This window comes from Cheilinus undulatus, linkage group 6 (genome assembly GCF_018320785.1).
Source record: "Cheilinus undulatus linkage group 6, ASM1832078v1, whole genome shotgun sequence".
Taxonomy (NCBI): Eukaryota; Metazoa; Chordata; class Actinopteri; order Labriformes; family Labridae; genus Cheilinus; species Cheilinus undulatus.
The window spans coordinates 27,299,605-27,313,316 of NC_054870.1; the positions used below are offsets into that span (position 1 = coordinate 27,299,605).

The window sequence follows — 13,712 nt, forward strand, 5'->3', positions numbered from 1 at the left end:
CAAACACAAACAAATGCTTTTTGCAGAGCCCTGAAGAGCTGAGATCATAGTATCCCTTTGTAGAAATAATAAACAATAATAGTAATTATAGCTTCACAATCAAAGCTTGTAATTGCACTTTTGTAGACTAAAACGGGAAGCTTTTATCACAAAGCTATGGCAGTTAGTAATTTCTTTGCATTTCACTTAATCTACAAACATTTTTTTTCCACCAGTTATCAGACATTAACACAGACTGTCTCCTTATTCTTAACTCAGACTGTTAACAAAGTCATAAATCAGCAATCTGCCTGATGTCTTTATGGTCAGTAAAGTCACATTTTCTCCAAGCACATCACCGCGATGACTGCCACATAAGCATCAATGACCTTTCCTTTACAGAGGCATCCAAAGATTAGTCAGCCAACTATACCTCAGCCAGAATCAATACCCCTCTAAACCATCAACAGCTTTGAAGATCAGAGACACCTTACCTCCATCGCTGTCGCCTGCTCTTGAACGCCTGCTGTCCAGAGGAGTGTGTGAGCCGTGTTTCATCTGAAAAAGCAAATATTTTATTCCAGCTTGAGCAGACTATTAAATACTTTTGTCTCTAACAGGTGGGTCCTGTGATAACCCTGAATATGGAAAGGTTAATGGACTGCCTGTCCTGCTGAAGTGTGAGGATTAGATATTCTCAGGCCTCTGTGTGACAAAAGAAACCATCAAGCAGCGTTAAGAAGAATTAATTACTGTTCTGAATGTTTAAGTCTTTAAAATTTAGGCTGAATTACCTTGGTGATGTCTGCAGTCTGTATCTGCGTGTCTATTCCTATCTTCCAATCAGAAGGCAGTCACTTTCTTGTTCTGTAGTAGTTATCTTATGCTTCCTCTCTTCATCTTTTCGGGCGCCTTCTTGCTTCCTGTGACTCTGTGCCACTTGTTCTCACTTTCACAGCCTCTCTGTGAATAAAACTTGTGACCTGTCAATCAGGCTCTCAGCACTCACTTTTAAAAATTGACCCGTTGAGTTCAACTTGGAAGGATCAAAGTATTTTAGGTTTTCTTGGGAAAAAAATTCTTGTTTCACTTCCAATTAATTCATCCCTTTTTCTTTTTTTCTACGGCTGTGAGTTGTGACAGTGATGGTTACAAAACAGTGCAAAACTTAACAGCTCTGATTAATGAGTTTTCTTGTCAGTTCTGTGAAACTCCAGCCTTCTGTCTCTCTCATTATTTACTCCATTTCTTTCTCACCCATTTCTCTCTCTGAGTGTCTAATCAGATCCGTGCTTTCATACAAACTCTTTAAAAACACTGTAAGAGAAAAACTAAGTGACTGTAGTTAATTGGCTCCCTTTCAGCTGGTTTTCAGTAGGTTTGCAGATTTGTAGAAAAGTGGATTTAATATTGAGGAAAGCCCTCCAAGACATTTATATGCCTCTAGACATTGATATATGCATTTATTTTTTGATGAATCTTATAGTCTTTTCAATCACAACATGGCTAAAGTGCTTGCTCTATGATATGCAACATTAAAAGACTGAAGTTTCAAAGCATATGGTTATGCTGCTTTTGATGTCTCTGTATTCTGCTGCTAAAATTGTACACAGAACTCTGGTGTCATCAACATGAAAGGCAATGTGAGAACTTGTAATGCTATTTTGTGTCCATCTCTGGTTTGGGAGAGGATATATATATATTTTTTTTTACAATAAGCTAATCCTTAAAGTAGTATCCACACATAACCAGAAGGGATGTGCCAATTTAAATAATCTTCCTCTTTGTTTTGTCTTAATAAGGGCACAAATTATGGTTTAGAAAATCCAGTTCAAACCTTAGGGCGAGTCTGTAAGCAACCAATAGAGGGCAGTAAGGTTCTCTTTTGACAGAGCCACAAGAAAAGAAGAAGAGAGCTGCCGCAACAAGCGAAGCCATGGCTAATGACAAGGTCGGTGTCCTTAACTTTTAGTCGTAACTTTCTCTAGGCTACCGCTTCTTTGACTATGAAATGTTAAAATTACCACACTACCCACCAATAAGCCATAGTAGCTACCGTTGACTGATGAGGAAAAGTAGTTTAAAGACTGTGGTTGGGATTAGCTTAGCCACATTGGCGTGGTGCTAACTTCATGTCAAGCTGGAAAGTTACTGTGATTGGCCATGTGAACATAATTAAGCTACAAAAATCGTGCTAATTAAACAAACCGTTCAAAACTGAGAAGCTTTTAAAATGAATAAGAAACCAGTAGTGGCTAGCTGCTAACGTTTGCAGCTAACCGGCTAATCAGAGATCATTTATTACAGCTAACCGGCTAATTTAGGCTTACATATGAAAAACTTTGGCAAGCGTGCCCGCTAACAGGTTGAATTATGAATTCCGCCTACCTTGAGTTGAGACAGGTAGTTTGTTGTGAAACGTGACCTGCGGTACTCCATTTAATATTTTGTATGACCACTCAAGGTAATACCTGAGACGTTAGCCTTCATGACTCTGATTTCATATGCTATCTTGTCAGAGTGTAAGCGCGTGCTGTCAGTCGTTGCTAAATAAGTCAGGTAGGTAGTTGGTTCACTTTGCTTACTTTTTTCCAAAGGTCAGCTAACTTGATGACTGGGGGACCTGGCACCCTTTTAGAATGTGTTAAATATTCACATACTAATGTCATGTTTTCATACAGCATAGTATAATGTTTATCATTGTCACTGGTTTAAATGATCAAGTGAATTAACATGGTTAATGCGAACTTGTGCTATATGTCATATCACCTAGTACATGTTAAACAAGCTGCTGTTGAAGTGAATTTTTCATAGAACATAAACTATTGTACTGTACTCTTTCTCGACAGAGCTCTGTCGTCAAGGATTGACATTAAGGTTTTTTGCTCACCTCGCTGAGTGGCTTGTGGTTCTGCAGAGTTCCTAGCCACTCAGCATTTAAAATAGCCTCAATTTTGTTGTTGGGAAATATTATTTAATATGCCAAATTGGGCACGTTTGGTATTAGATTACAAAGATGATCCGTTTACCCTCATCAACAAGGTCAAAATAAGCTTTGCTATTAATATAGCACTTCCCCCTGTATATATTAAATAGCCCACCACTCTGTTAGAGACTGGCTGAGAGACTGGAGATAAAATGCTCCTGTTATTTGTCAGATTTTGGCAAAAGATATGTTCTAATATCTTTGGCAGATTCTGATTTTTCCTGGTCTGCTACGATGATATCAGCTTTTGACCTATACCAGTTTTCTTTCTTTAAAGTAATACATTTGACAACAAAAACAAATGATTTTAGATGTTTTGTACTATTTAACTGTTTCTTACAAACAAGTTGCAGCAGGTTTCATGAACATCACTATTTTCACTCAGACAAATCTGCCAGAAAATGTTGAGTATCAGACCCCCTGTTTCCTTTATTTTCCTTTACTTGTGTCATCATACATGACTTAGGCCAAGTGTCCAGTAAGTCTAAAATAAGGCTTCGAAGGGTTTTAATTATCAGTTTCAATAACAGACAGTAATTTGCTGTTCACTGTCAACACAGTTAGCTAAAACCTAAACATGATACTTTCTTACAGTATTAAGTTAAAATGGTGGCTGTTTTGATTTTTTTTTTTTTTTAGTCTTGTTTGAAGATACTATTGTTTTGAATGGATTACTGAATAACATGCACATATAGTAGAAGTTGCATGGTAAAAATTCTCCAGAGTATTTGGGGTTGGACCCCTGTTTCCTTTATTCTCCTTTAAACCTGTGTCATCATTCATGACTCAAGTGTCTTTATAAGTCTAAACAAAAGGATTTCATTTTTTTTAAATTATCTGTTACAATAAGAGAGGACAATTTGCTGCTTGAGGTATTACTGGAATACATCAAAACAGAAACAGAAATGATTGCTTTATTCAGTTGAATTCTTCTTGTAAGTTATCAGATACAGATTTTTATTTGTCTGCCTCAGTTTCTCACTGCACCTGTGTATGCTGAGGTTTAATAGTATAAGCATCTTAGCGTAATAAGCATCTTATTCACAAACACTGGTGCTAACAACCAGGTACAGTTTGAGTAAAGCATAGATTGTGTCAGTGACAAATTCAAACTGCCAACATTACTGGTTTTAGTCATTTTGCTACCCGCCAAAGCTGAAATCCACCTGTATTTACTATTTAGCTAGTCGGCAGGTGTAAATGTCAAGCACTGCCCTTCCTAGTTGCACTGTGTTTTAAGAAACTGGTCTATGAGCTTACCGATCTTGTGCGTTTGTCCTTATGTACATGTGCTTGCATATGTGTGCAGAGTCCCCTGGGTCAGCTCAAAGACCTGGTGGAGCTGAAGGACCAGCTGGAGGACATCCAGAGACGGATGGAGGATGAGATACAAGCTGGAGTTCCTCCAGTAAGTCTCACACAGCCACTTATGAGTAGATCCAGTGTTGTTCTGTTTTAAAAAAGGCAAAACTACCAGCTATGTATAAAACACTTTTGACCATTTAGCACCAAAACTTATGTCTACTCTACTTTTCTCCTCAGGGAGGCAGTCTGCTCGCCTCTCCTTTCCTGAAGGGGTTCCTAGCTGGCTACGTCGTTGCACGGCTACGGTCTTCTGCACTGATGGGTGTTGTCGTAGGAACATGTACCGGAATCTATGCTGCACAGAATTATGCTGTTCCCAACATTGAAAACACAATCAAAGACTACATCAACAACCTGAAAGGTGGGAGAAAATGAGAAGAGCAGAAGAAAACTAAGACAACAGGAAAGGAGATTGACAGAAGAGGGACCTCAGAGAAGAGAATGCTGATTATTGCTGCATACGGGAACAGACATGTATTTTAAAGATAAAACATTTTCATAAATTCTTGTCTTTCAACGTGGATTGATTAACTAAAAGAAGATCTTACAGAATTCAGTCAAAATGGCGGCTGTTTAGTTTGTTTTTTTGTCTTGTTTGAGGATATTTGTGTGTAAAATGGGCGACTGAACAACATGCAGACACATAAGAAGATGCATGTTAACAATTCCCTCATTTTAGTCATACTCTAGACCCCCTTTTCTTTCAGTATGATCTATGATAGATATTAAGACCAACAGCCATCATTGAGTTTACCATTGTAACTGTAATAATTGATCTCTGACCTCCTATCTTATCCTGCCTGCCACTGTGTTGTGCTATAAAGATTGTTTGGTTCATAACAACACACGTGTTTCTTCAGCTCTTCAGATTAATGGAGACTATTTCTTTTCTCTGAGATCAATTTTTACACAGAATGCTTTAGAGGCTGAAAGAAGTTCATCTCACAACTTACCAGTTTCTAAAGTGAAACGTGAGCTTTAGAAATGTATTGTCTCCTTCCCTCTAGTGGTCGGAAATCATTTACAACAGCTGCAGTTAATTTGTACTTACTTGCTCAGGGTTTGATAGAGCATGTATAAAATATATCACCTCACATCCCATGTTGCTTTTCAAGGTAAAACCTGTTGGACTTGTTTCTTGTTTGAATATGTCAAAGCAAAGTTTGTGGTGGTGTTTGTCTTTTTAAGCATGGCACTCCCTGTGATGATTATAGGTCAATTTTTACTAACTTTAACATTTCTTTGTTTTGTGTCCTAAACCCTGTAGCACTTTTACTTTTAAGGAGCTGTCATTTTGGTATAACCCACCTTACAAAGTCTTTCAGACCTCAAATACACACCAAAGTTTATTTTTTACATTTAAGAATAAAGTTTAAATTGGATTAGGGAGATTCCTACAGATTTCTTAAAATGTGTGTGTTAATTTTTTGTGTACATGTATTTTGAGTGCCTACTCTGGTTGGACTTGATAATATCATCTCATGCCATGTGTGCAATAGCCTTATCTGATATGATTAGGCTGCCTTTTTCATATGCTGGAAACGAGTTGATCCTTTGCACTTTGGGATTTTTAACTGTCACTTTTCCTTCCTACAAGTAATTATTTTTATCCCAGTGAGATCCCAATACTTTAAACAAACTTGTTAAAGAGTATTTAAAATCTGGCATGTGCATCATGTTCTTTTATGTTTTATTCTTTGTTGAAAGTTTTTGACTATAAATCACAAAATGTCAATACCCAACATCTCCAAATGCTGGTGTTGCTGCTGGTAATCTGAAACCCTAATGCACAGCACTCAACACCTTAATTGTAGCACACTCGATTAGCTCATATGTAATAGAAGGTTATCATTCATTATGAAGATATTTAACTCCTTAATGTAAGGGATAAATTCGTTATTACAGGTAAATGTCTGCCTAACTCAAAAGTTTATAACACTATAACTTTGTTTCTGCAACCCCTCCTGCAAAATCAAAAATACCTTTATCAAAGGAAGGAAATTTAAGACTGCACTGAGGTAATGGCAGCAATACTAGAAACCCAAGGTACTCTGTAGCTGCTGTTGAGATAATTGCACAATACTTCTCTACTGGGTCAGGCCTACAACAGGTAGACAATAAGCCAAAAAAGGATGTTTGTGTTGTAATTGTTTTAATATTAACTTTGGAGAACGTATGAGGAATATAGGTGGAACTATTTTGTAGCTGGAACCCCATAACTTGTGCCTATTGACAATCATAATTTTGTCCCTGTATTTCATGCTCTAAAGTTGATTTTAGTTTCCTGTCTATTATGTCTTTTGCATGTTTACTTTTTTATATATATATATAAAATACTTATTTACACTCAGTATGCAGTGGAACAAAAAGTATTTTGGGAAAGTTGATTGGATTACAGTTTGTCATTGTCTTGTTAGTTTCCACTCATGTATGTAAATGCAGACATCCATTAATTGTTAAGTAATCAAGCAAACAGTTCAAACATTTTATTACAATGATGTAAAACATCAAAACTGTCTTTCAGAGTTTTATTTGGGTCTTTCAAATAAATTGGTTAAAATAACAGTTGTTTCAAAGCTTCATTATTCCTGGTTGCTGATTGTGTTGAAGTTTGAGTCAGTGTTTTTTTTATTATCAGATTGTCATCCCCTTAGCTTTAGATAGTCAAATTTAGGTGACTGTGTGTTTTCTTAATATGTTAAAACATAATTGTTATGGGGCAGTGGGAATGTTGTGTTTTTCTATCAACATGTTTCAGCATTTTATCTGTCCTTCAAATCTTTTAACAATTAATGAAAAATTTTCATCCAACCACAATCTGTTAAATTATTGGGATTTTTTTCCTTTGGGCACAGAAATAACTGGTCAGACAGATTGTATTATAACCTGAAGTCAAAACATGCACAAACTGTCTAAAAGGTTTCACTTTTAAGAGCAATATAAAAAGTAAGGAAACGATGTAAATCAAAAGGGAATTGGTTAAAATTAGCGCCATATATAACCAAACTAGCACATCACATACTATTAAAAGGGTGGTGATTATAAGCTGACAAAGTTGTTGCGATATATTTTGGCCAGACAGTGAGCTGATGCTGGTCTCTGGAGATTTCCCCACCTTCAAGTTCCCTTGGAAATGAATGAAAAAAAAAAAAAAAAAAGTTAATTTTAAGTTGTGTTTTTGTTTTTTTTTTTTTCAAAGTTTTGGCAGCAACACAGATTTCCTTTTGGGAATCAAATCTTAAAACTTATCAAATATTTTTCAAAGCATGAAAAAGGAAACTATGAAATTTAAACAAAAAAACATTTAAACATTGTCATCTGTCCACCTACCACAGCTTTACTCATCAGCATCAGGCAGAGCGAGGATTTTGGTTCGGCCCCCTAAAAGACAAATTTGTTCAGAGTTCAAAGAATCATAATAATAACAGTGAAAAGAATTAGTTATTGTGTTATTTCTGCACCAGATCTGGATTAATACAACTGTGAAATACTCCAACATTAGCACAAGTAACACTCCAACTTTTTATGAAACTAATGCAAGAAAACAAACAAAAAAACTGTCATTAACAAGCATGTGGACATGCCCCCTTTTCCTTGCTTTTTTTAAAAATGACCCTGCACCACTTTAAACAATTATGGATAAATTTTATATTAATGCACAAAATTAAATCTTGATATTTCTGAAGAGACCAAAAACATTTTTCTGAAATGTAGCATTTTTGAGAAACCAAATGCAGGTTAAAGGAACAGTGTGGAAAATTGGGAATATGAGTGACACCTAACAGTCAGATTCTAGATATCAGTGCTTACTTCTGGTGGTAACTGTTTCAACCATTTTCAACTACTGCAAACAAAAAAGTGCATAACTAATTTGGTCCCTTCTGTAGTACTGTAGGAATAGGGCATAGCAAGATGGCAGAGTCTGTGAAAAGTGACCCTCCTTGCGTATGAATAAAACGCTTATTCTAAGTTAATGAAAAATAAAACGATTATTAGACTCAGGTGAGTAAACATCAATCCAAACAACTAAATATTATGTTCCAGTTACACCAAATTGTTTCACTGCATGCTGCATATATATAACACACTGTACCTTTTAAAACAAACTCCCTTGGGGTTATCTCAAAATAGAGAAAAAGTAGAAATTTTCCAAAGCTACTTGTCTATGACGTGTTATGGTGAACAAGATCAATGCTTAATCTGACATCATGATCTGTTATTTTGTCTCACCAATGAGGAAGTTCTCATCACAGTTGGCCGGGGGTCCAGAGATCACCATGCCACTGACAGGGTTCACACACCAGCAGTTCTCCATGTAGCACTGCTGGGGGCGATAGAGACCATGCTCGTCACAGCTGGGTCTGAAACCAGGCACCCGTGAGGGTGTCTGGCCAGATGCCTCCCGCTGGCAGTCAGTGTCCACTGGTGATTTAAAAGGTAAAGAATATTAAAGGCAGTCAGGACAAACATAAATACATGAACAGTGTAAAAGAGAAGAACTCAAACATATTCATACAATTGAGCAAACAAGGAACATAAATAGGCATACCAGTTTTTGGTGGGGGCCCAGCTGGAGTGTCCTGCAATTTAAACAGTGAAAAATGGGAAAGGAATTAATTCTACATTCTAAGTTAGATTTTAGAAGAATATGATGGGATTTATTCAACAAATGGAAAAATATTAAAAGCAACAGTGTGACCATACGAAAGTGTTATGTCTGTATTTTTAATCTTGGGCCATACATTTCTATGTTTTGAGTTTCTAATGTCTCATAGGTACAAAAGCTGCTGGAGTCAGTCCAATAGATGAAACAGTGTGAAACAGGATAGTTATTAATGTGTCAAGATGAAACAGTATGGTTTAAGGAGCTCCTGTGAGGAACAGGTGGTACCTGTTATCTTTGTGTTTATTTGTTCTGTACGTGCTTTTTAAAAATGTATTACAATTTTTTAATGTTAAACACTGTAAAAGTTAAACATATATCTCACTGGGAATATTTTCCATGAAGATGTAAATGAAGTAAAAATAAAAAATAGCCACATGGTATGATAAACTGCATCACTAGTTTTTATGTTTTTGATATAATAGGTCATAGAGTTAACCTGACACGCCAGATGGATGTGGAAAACCACTGACAGCGTTTGGGAAAGGGCAGAGCCTTTGAAAAAAACTCAGATGGTGATTGGATGAAGGTTCTGTCTGTCACACCTTTCAGAGCAACAAACTATGTGATGTAGCCTCTACCGAGGTGCATGTGCGACGCTACCAAGGAATAAACTCCATATAGAACAGCATAACGCGAACCATGGTGACAATAGACATGTCAGTACCTGACTTTTGTTGTTTCTGAATAGAAAAACAACTCAGTGCTGTTCTTTGTTTTTTTTTTAAGATTTATTTTGGCCTTTATTGGATAGGACAGTGGTTAGAGTTGGAAACAGGGAAGAGAGTTGCAGGGAATGGTGCCACGGGCCGGATTCAAGCCCGGGTCGCCTGCATACATGGCGCGCGCCTTAACCACTCGACAACCGGCGCTCCTCTTTGTTCTTTTTTTAAAAAAGAAATGTCGTCAAGTTCTGATAAAACTGGTGCTTTAGCAGCATCCACACTAATGTCTTCTGCCTTAACTGCACCGGCTTCTTTCTTGTTGCTGCTTGCTTACGTCACGACTCCACCGCGCTCGAAAATACTGCCCCTCATCACTGATTGGTCCTGTCACTTTCTAACTAGGCCCAAAACGGTTCAGACGGGAGCTTTGCAAGTTGGATTTGCCAGTGAGAAACACGGAAATGGGTGTATCCATCGTCTTTGCAAGGTTATCATAGAGTGGCATCTGTATTGATTTTAGTTTCGTTTTCATAAAAAATCTCTGGCCATGAGACCAAAGTTAGTACTGCTATACTGAATGATTACCAGTTTGTGGATATTTACCAGCTGATGGCTACATAAACAGTGTACAGTCTGTTTTTAGTATAGCATTAGTAGATATAAAACAGGTCACATTTTCATGTCGTGGGGTTTTCTGAACCCGAGTACATCAGTATCAGACACAAAAATTTGGCATTTGCCTATCTTACCTTGTCCTCTGAGAATGCCACCAAATCAGGCAAAGCATTCATTGGCATGTGCTTCCTCATGGGAACTGAAGCCACTAAGACAAAAACAGACAATAAGAAAATTTAAAGTAAGACCCAGGCAGAGATAAGCAGTGGTTTGAAAAGCTTGAACTGTTCATTCGACCGATTTGTTTGGGACATGTATTAAGGTTTAACTTAACAGGGGTTCTTTCTTCTAATTAATTTTTGGAACTCCCCAAGAAAACCCAGTTAACTTTTTGTACAGTGCGAGGCCATTTTATTTAGAAAAAAACAGGAAGACTACGATTTGGGATTTACAAATCTACTAAGTAATATCCCCAGTCAGTGGGGATTTTACTGCCATTGAACACCTCCCCTGGCTGCCCACATGATGGCAGACAATTAAACCTCAATAAAACAAAAACCCTCTGCTAAAGTGTAATCTAATCTGAACTAAATTAAGCCTCCTCACCAGATCTCCCCTTGGTCAGCTGAACCTGCATCTTGTTGTTTTGCTCCTCCAGTGATTTGATGTCGCTGCCCTGGCTGAGGAGGAAGTATGCAATCACAGCCTGCCCCGCAATCAGGATGCAGGCCAGCAGGGTGATACCCGCCACCTTATAGGCCCGGGAGGAACGACCGCTGAAAAACAAAGAGAAACAACGATGAAAGCGTGGAGAAGACAGGATACATTTGCATCAGAAGGACTTTTTGGACATTTACTGATTGAAGTGAAGTCAGAAGTGTTTACAGAGTGAAAATAAGCACTTTAAAGGTCACATTTTATGCAGAATACACTTTTTCAGGCTTTTTTTTAGCCAAAATATGTGTTCCTGGCCTGTCCACCATACCCCCAAGAATCAGAAAAATACCCTCCCCTCTCTCTTTCTCCACCTTTCTGAATATGTGTCCTGAAACAAGTTGTTTTCAGATTTTCGTCTCATGATGTCATATGGGGATTAGCACTGCCCCCAGGTTCTGTTGGCCTTTCCACTTGGAAGAAAGTTCCCTCTCCTCTCCTGAGGATCAGTTAGTTGTAGTTAGGGGCGGAGTCAGACAGCTCATTAACTTTTAAAGCCACAGACACAGAAACAGCTCCTTCTATGCAGGGCTAAAACAGAGTTTTTTTTTTTAGGCATGCAAAAATGGAGTGTTTTAGGCAAAAAACTTAACAGGCATGCTATGGGGACCTGTAAGACCAATATAAACTTGTCTTAAAGGGGTAAAATATGTGACCTATAGCTGTTTAAGGGTCAACTCAATCAATGAAGATGAAAGGCAGAAAAATGGAATTGGTTTCACTTCAGTCTTTTGGCTGATGCTTCTGATAATCTGAGAAATCCTCCCTAACAAAACCTGAGCCATCAGCTGAGGAATGATGTCAGCTGTTGCCAAGTAGACATTTTGATGAACATTTCAGATTTTACTCTAATTTTACTTGTTAAAATGCATTTGTTAATTGTTTACAATACAATACAATACAATAATACTTTTGAATCTCTACAAGGAGAAGTGTCCATTCTGTTATAAAAGCTAAATCACTCAGTAAAGTATTTTTTATATAGTAATACAAGATATGTGTTGTTGATGCAAAGTAACTTTCTTGATTTCTCTGCTGATTGATTTCCTTGAATGGAAATCAGTGCCTGGTTGAAGACTGAAAATATATAATAACATTTATAAACAGAACAATGTGATAGCTATAAAGATTATATTCTATCGGAGACTGTATCTCACAAAGAAAAAAGATACAAAGAACAAGAAAATAGGAAATTTTGTTTGAGGTTCCTATACTTTTCTTACCCCTGTTCTGGTACATTGACAGCTGCCTGCTGACTGGGAGCTCCAAGGAGCGGTTGGTACCGAGTCTCAGAGTCAGACATCTTAACCTTAACACAAACCTATGAACAAACACAAACACAACCCCAACAATCTTTAAATATAACAAAAAAAAAAATCGATCACACTGGCACAATATACGTAAACAGAAATGTGAACACATATAGAGAAATTACCGTCCGGAAGGATAACGAGCTGATCCTCAGGTATAAAATGAAAGACTTCAGTAAGTGCTTTAACCTTAAACGTTGACAGGGACAGAGGGAACTGAAAGAAACGTGGGGAAAACCCACAATAATCAACTTCATCCACCAAATCGCTCTCTGGCTTGATGTTTTTTTTTAAACTCCTTTTCTGATTGGTTCCTGGTGACGATGCATCATCTGTTACCAGGTGAACGGTTCGAACACATTTGGCCAAAGGGGCTTTGTTTTATCATTGAGAACGCTGATACAGGTTTATCTTGGAATTAATTGTTTGAGGTATGATAATAAAGTACACAAAATAAGAGTATGTATATGTAATTAGGCCAAATATGATCAAAAATCCAAATATGACTTTACAGTTAAGGGATTAAAGTCTATTTAGTTTCATTTAATTCAATGCAATAAAAAGAACTGTATTTTCTCAGAGGGGCAAATTTATCCCTTGATTGCTTAAAAAGTTCTCATTGAATAAATAAATAGATGATATCATATTCATATCAGTTTTTATTGATTAAATGTTAGTGCTGTCAGTTTGTAAAAAAATAAAGTAAGACATTTTATGTGTTGTAATCAATTAATCACAACAGATTTGAAAATAGTAGCAAAACAGTCAGACAGGAGATGTTTCAGAATGATATCAGAATTTTCTACTACCTTTAAAAACAGGAGAAGTTGAGATCAAGCACAGATTTTCCACTTATTAATCAGTCTAGGATGGTGTTAATCTGTAGAATATTTATTTTATCCAGAACTTTACTTTTTTACACAGTTTTGTATGTGTTCCAATCACATTTCCAAAGCAAAATTCTCTTAACAAATTTTGACAGCACTATTAAATGTATTAGTCAATTGAATGATATCTCATCAAAGTTATGATATAAAAACAGAAAAAAAGGGATAACAAAGTAGAGCCCCAATCATAACAATATTCATTATACATATTCTAATGGTTAGTGTTTCAGTTTTCAGTATTGCCAAATTTGATTTATTACAATCTACAACAGCTGTTTTCCTGGTCAAATGACTTAAATTGCAGGTGAAATATCTCTCTCTGATTGATTCAGAATAAAAATCACATTTTTTTTAGATTGATTCAGTCATAAAATGAAATCATTGTATTTTTGCTTCCAGTCATCACCCCACATGCGTTGCAGACTGTAACTGCAGCTGTTCTCAAGTTGTATCAAATCATGTTGCAATATTCTATGAAAAGAATGAAACATGCATATTATAAAAAGACTGAAATATTTTTTTTGTTTC

The 13,712-nt window shown here is 36.7% G+C and overlaps 2 protein-coding genes across 2 annotated transcripts; one reads left to right on the plus strand and one right to left on the minus strand.

Moving 5' to 3' along the window:
- The first annotated feature begins 1,857 nt into the window (after window positions 1–1,857).
- On the plus strand, window positions 1,858–5,710 carry LOC121510965 (SLC35A4 upstream open reading frame protein-like). Its single transcript, XM_041789395.1, has 3 exons — window positions 1,858–1,930; window positions 4,275–4,373; window positions 4,508–5,710. The coding sequence occupies exons 1-3, from the start codon at window positions 1,916–1,918 to the stop codon at window positions 4,703–4,705; spliced, it is 312 nt and encodes a 103-aa protein (XP_041645329.1). The 5' UTR covers window positions 1,858–1,915; the 3' UTR covers window positions 4,706–5,710.
- A 1,134-nt stretch (window positions 5,711–6,844) lies between these two features.
- On the minus strand, window positions 6,845–12,560 carry LOC121510964. The gene is made up of 8 exons (XM_041789394.1): window positions 12,423–12,560; window positions 12,211–12,308; window positions 10,880–11,049; window positions 10,408–10,481; window positions 8,880–8,910; window positions 8,561–8,752; window positions 7,661–7,711; window positions 6,845–7,456 (listed from the first exon to the last, which is right to left on the minus strand). The coding sequence occupies exons 1-7, from the start codon at window positions 12,552–12,554 to the stop codon at window positions 7,668–7,670; spliced, it is 741 nt and encodes a 246-aa protein (XP_041645328.1). The 5' UTR covers window positions 12,555–12,560; the 3' UTR covers window positions 6,845–7,456; window positions 7,661–7,667.
- Window positions 12,561–13,712: the final 1,152 nt, after the last annotated feature.

Excerpts from the sequence above, each read along its gene's own strand:
- LOC121510965 (XM_041789395.1), top strand. Across the intron at positions 4,374-4,507 it reads TACAAGCTGGAGTTCCTCCA|GGAGGCAGTCTGCTCGCCTC; the intron begins GTAAGTCTCACA and ends TTTTCTCCTCAG.
- LOC121510964 (XM_041789394.1), bottom strand. The coding sequence starts at position 12,554 with ATGAAGTTGATTATTGTGGGTTTTCCCCACGTTTCTTTCAGTTCCCTC. Across the intron at positions 8,753-8,879 it reads TGGGCCCCCACCAAAAACTG|TGGACACTGACTGCCAGCGG; the intron begins GTATGCCTATTT and ends TTAAATCACCAG. Across the intron at positions 7,712-8,560 it reads TGATGAGAACTTCCTCATTG|GGGGCCGAACCAAAATCCTC; the intron begins GTGAGACAAAAT and ends TTTGTCTTTTAG.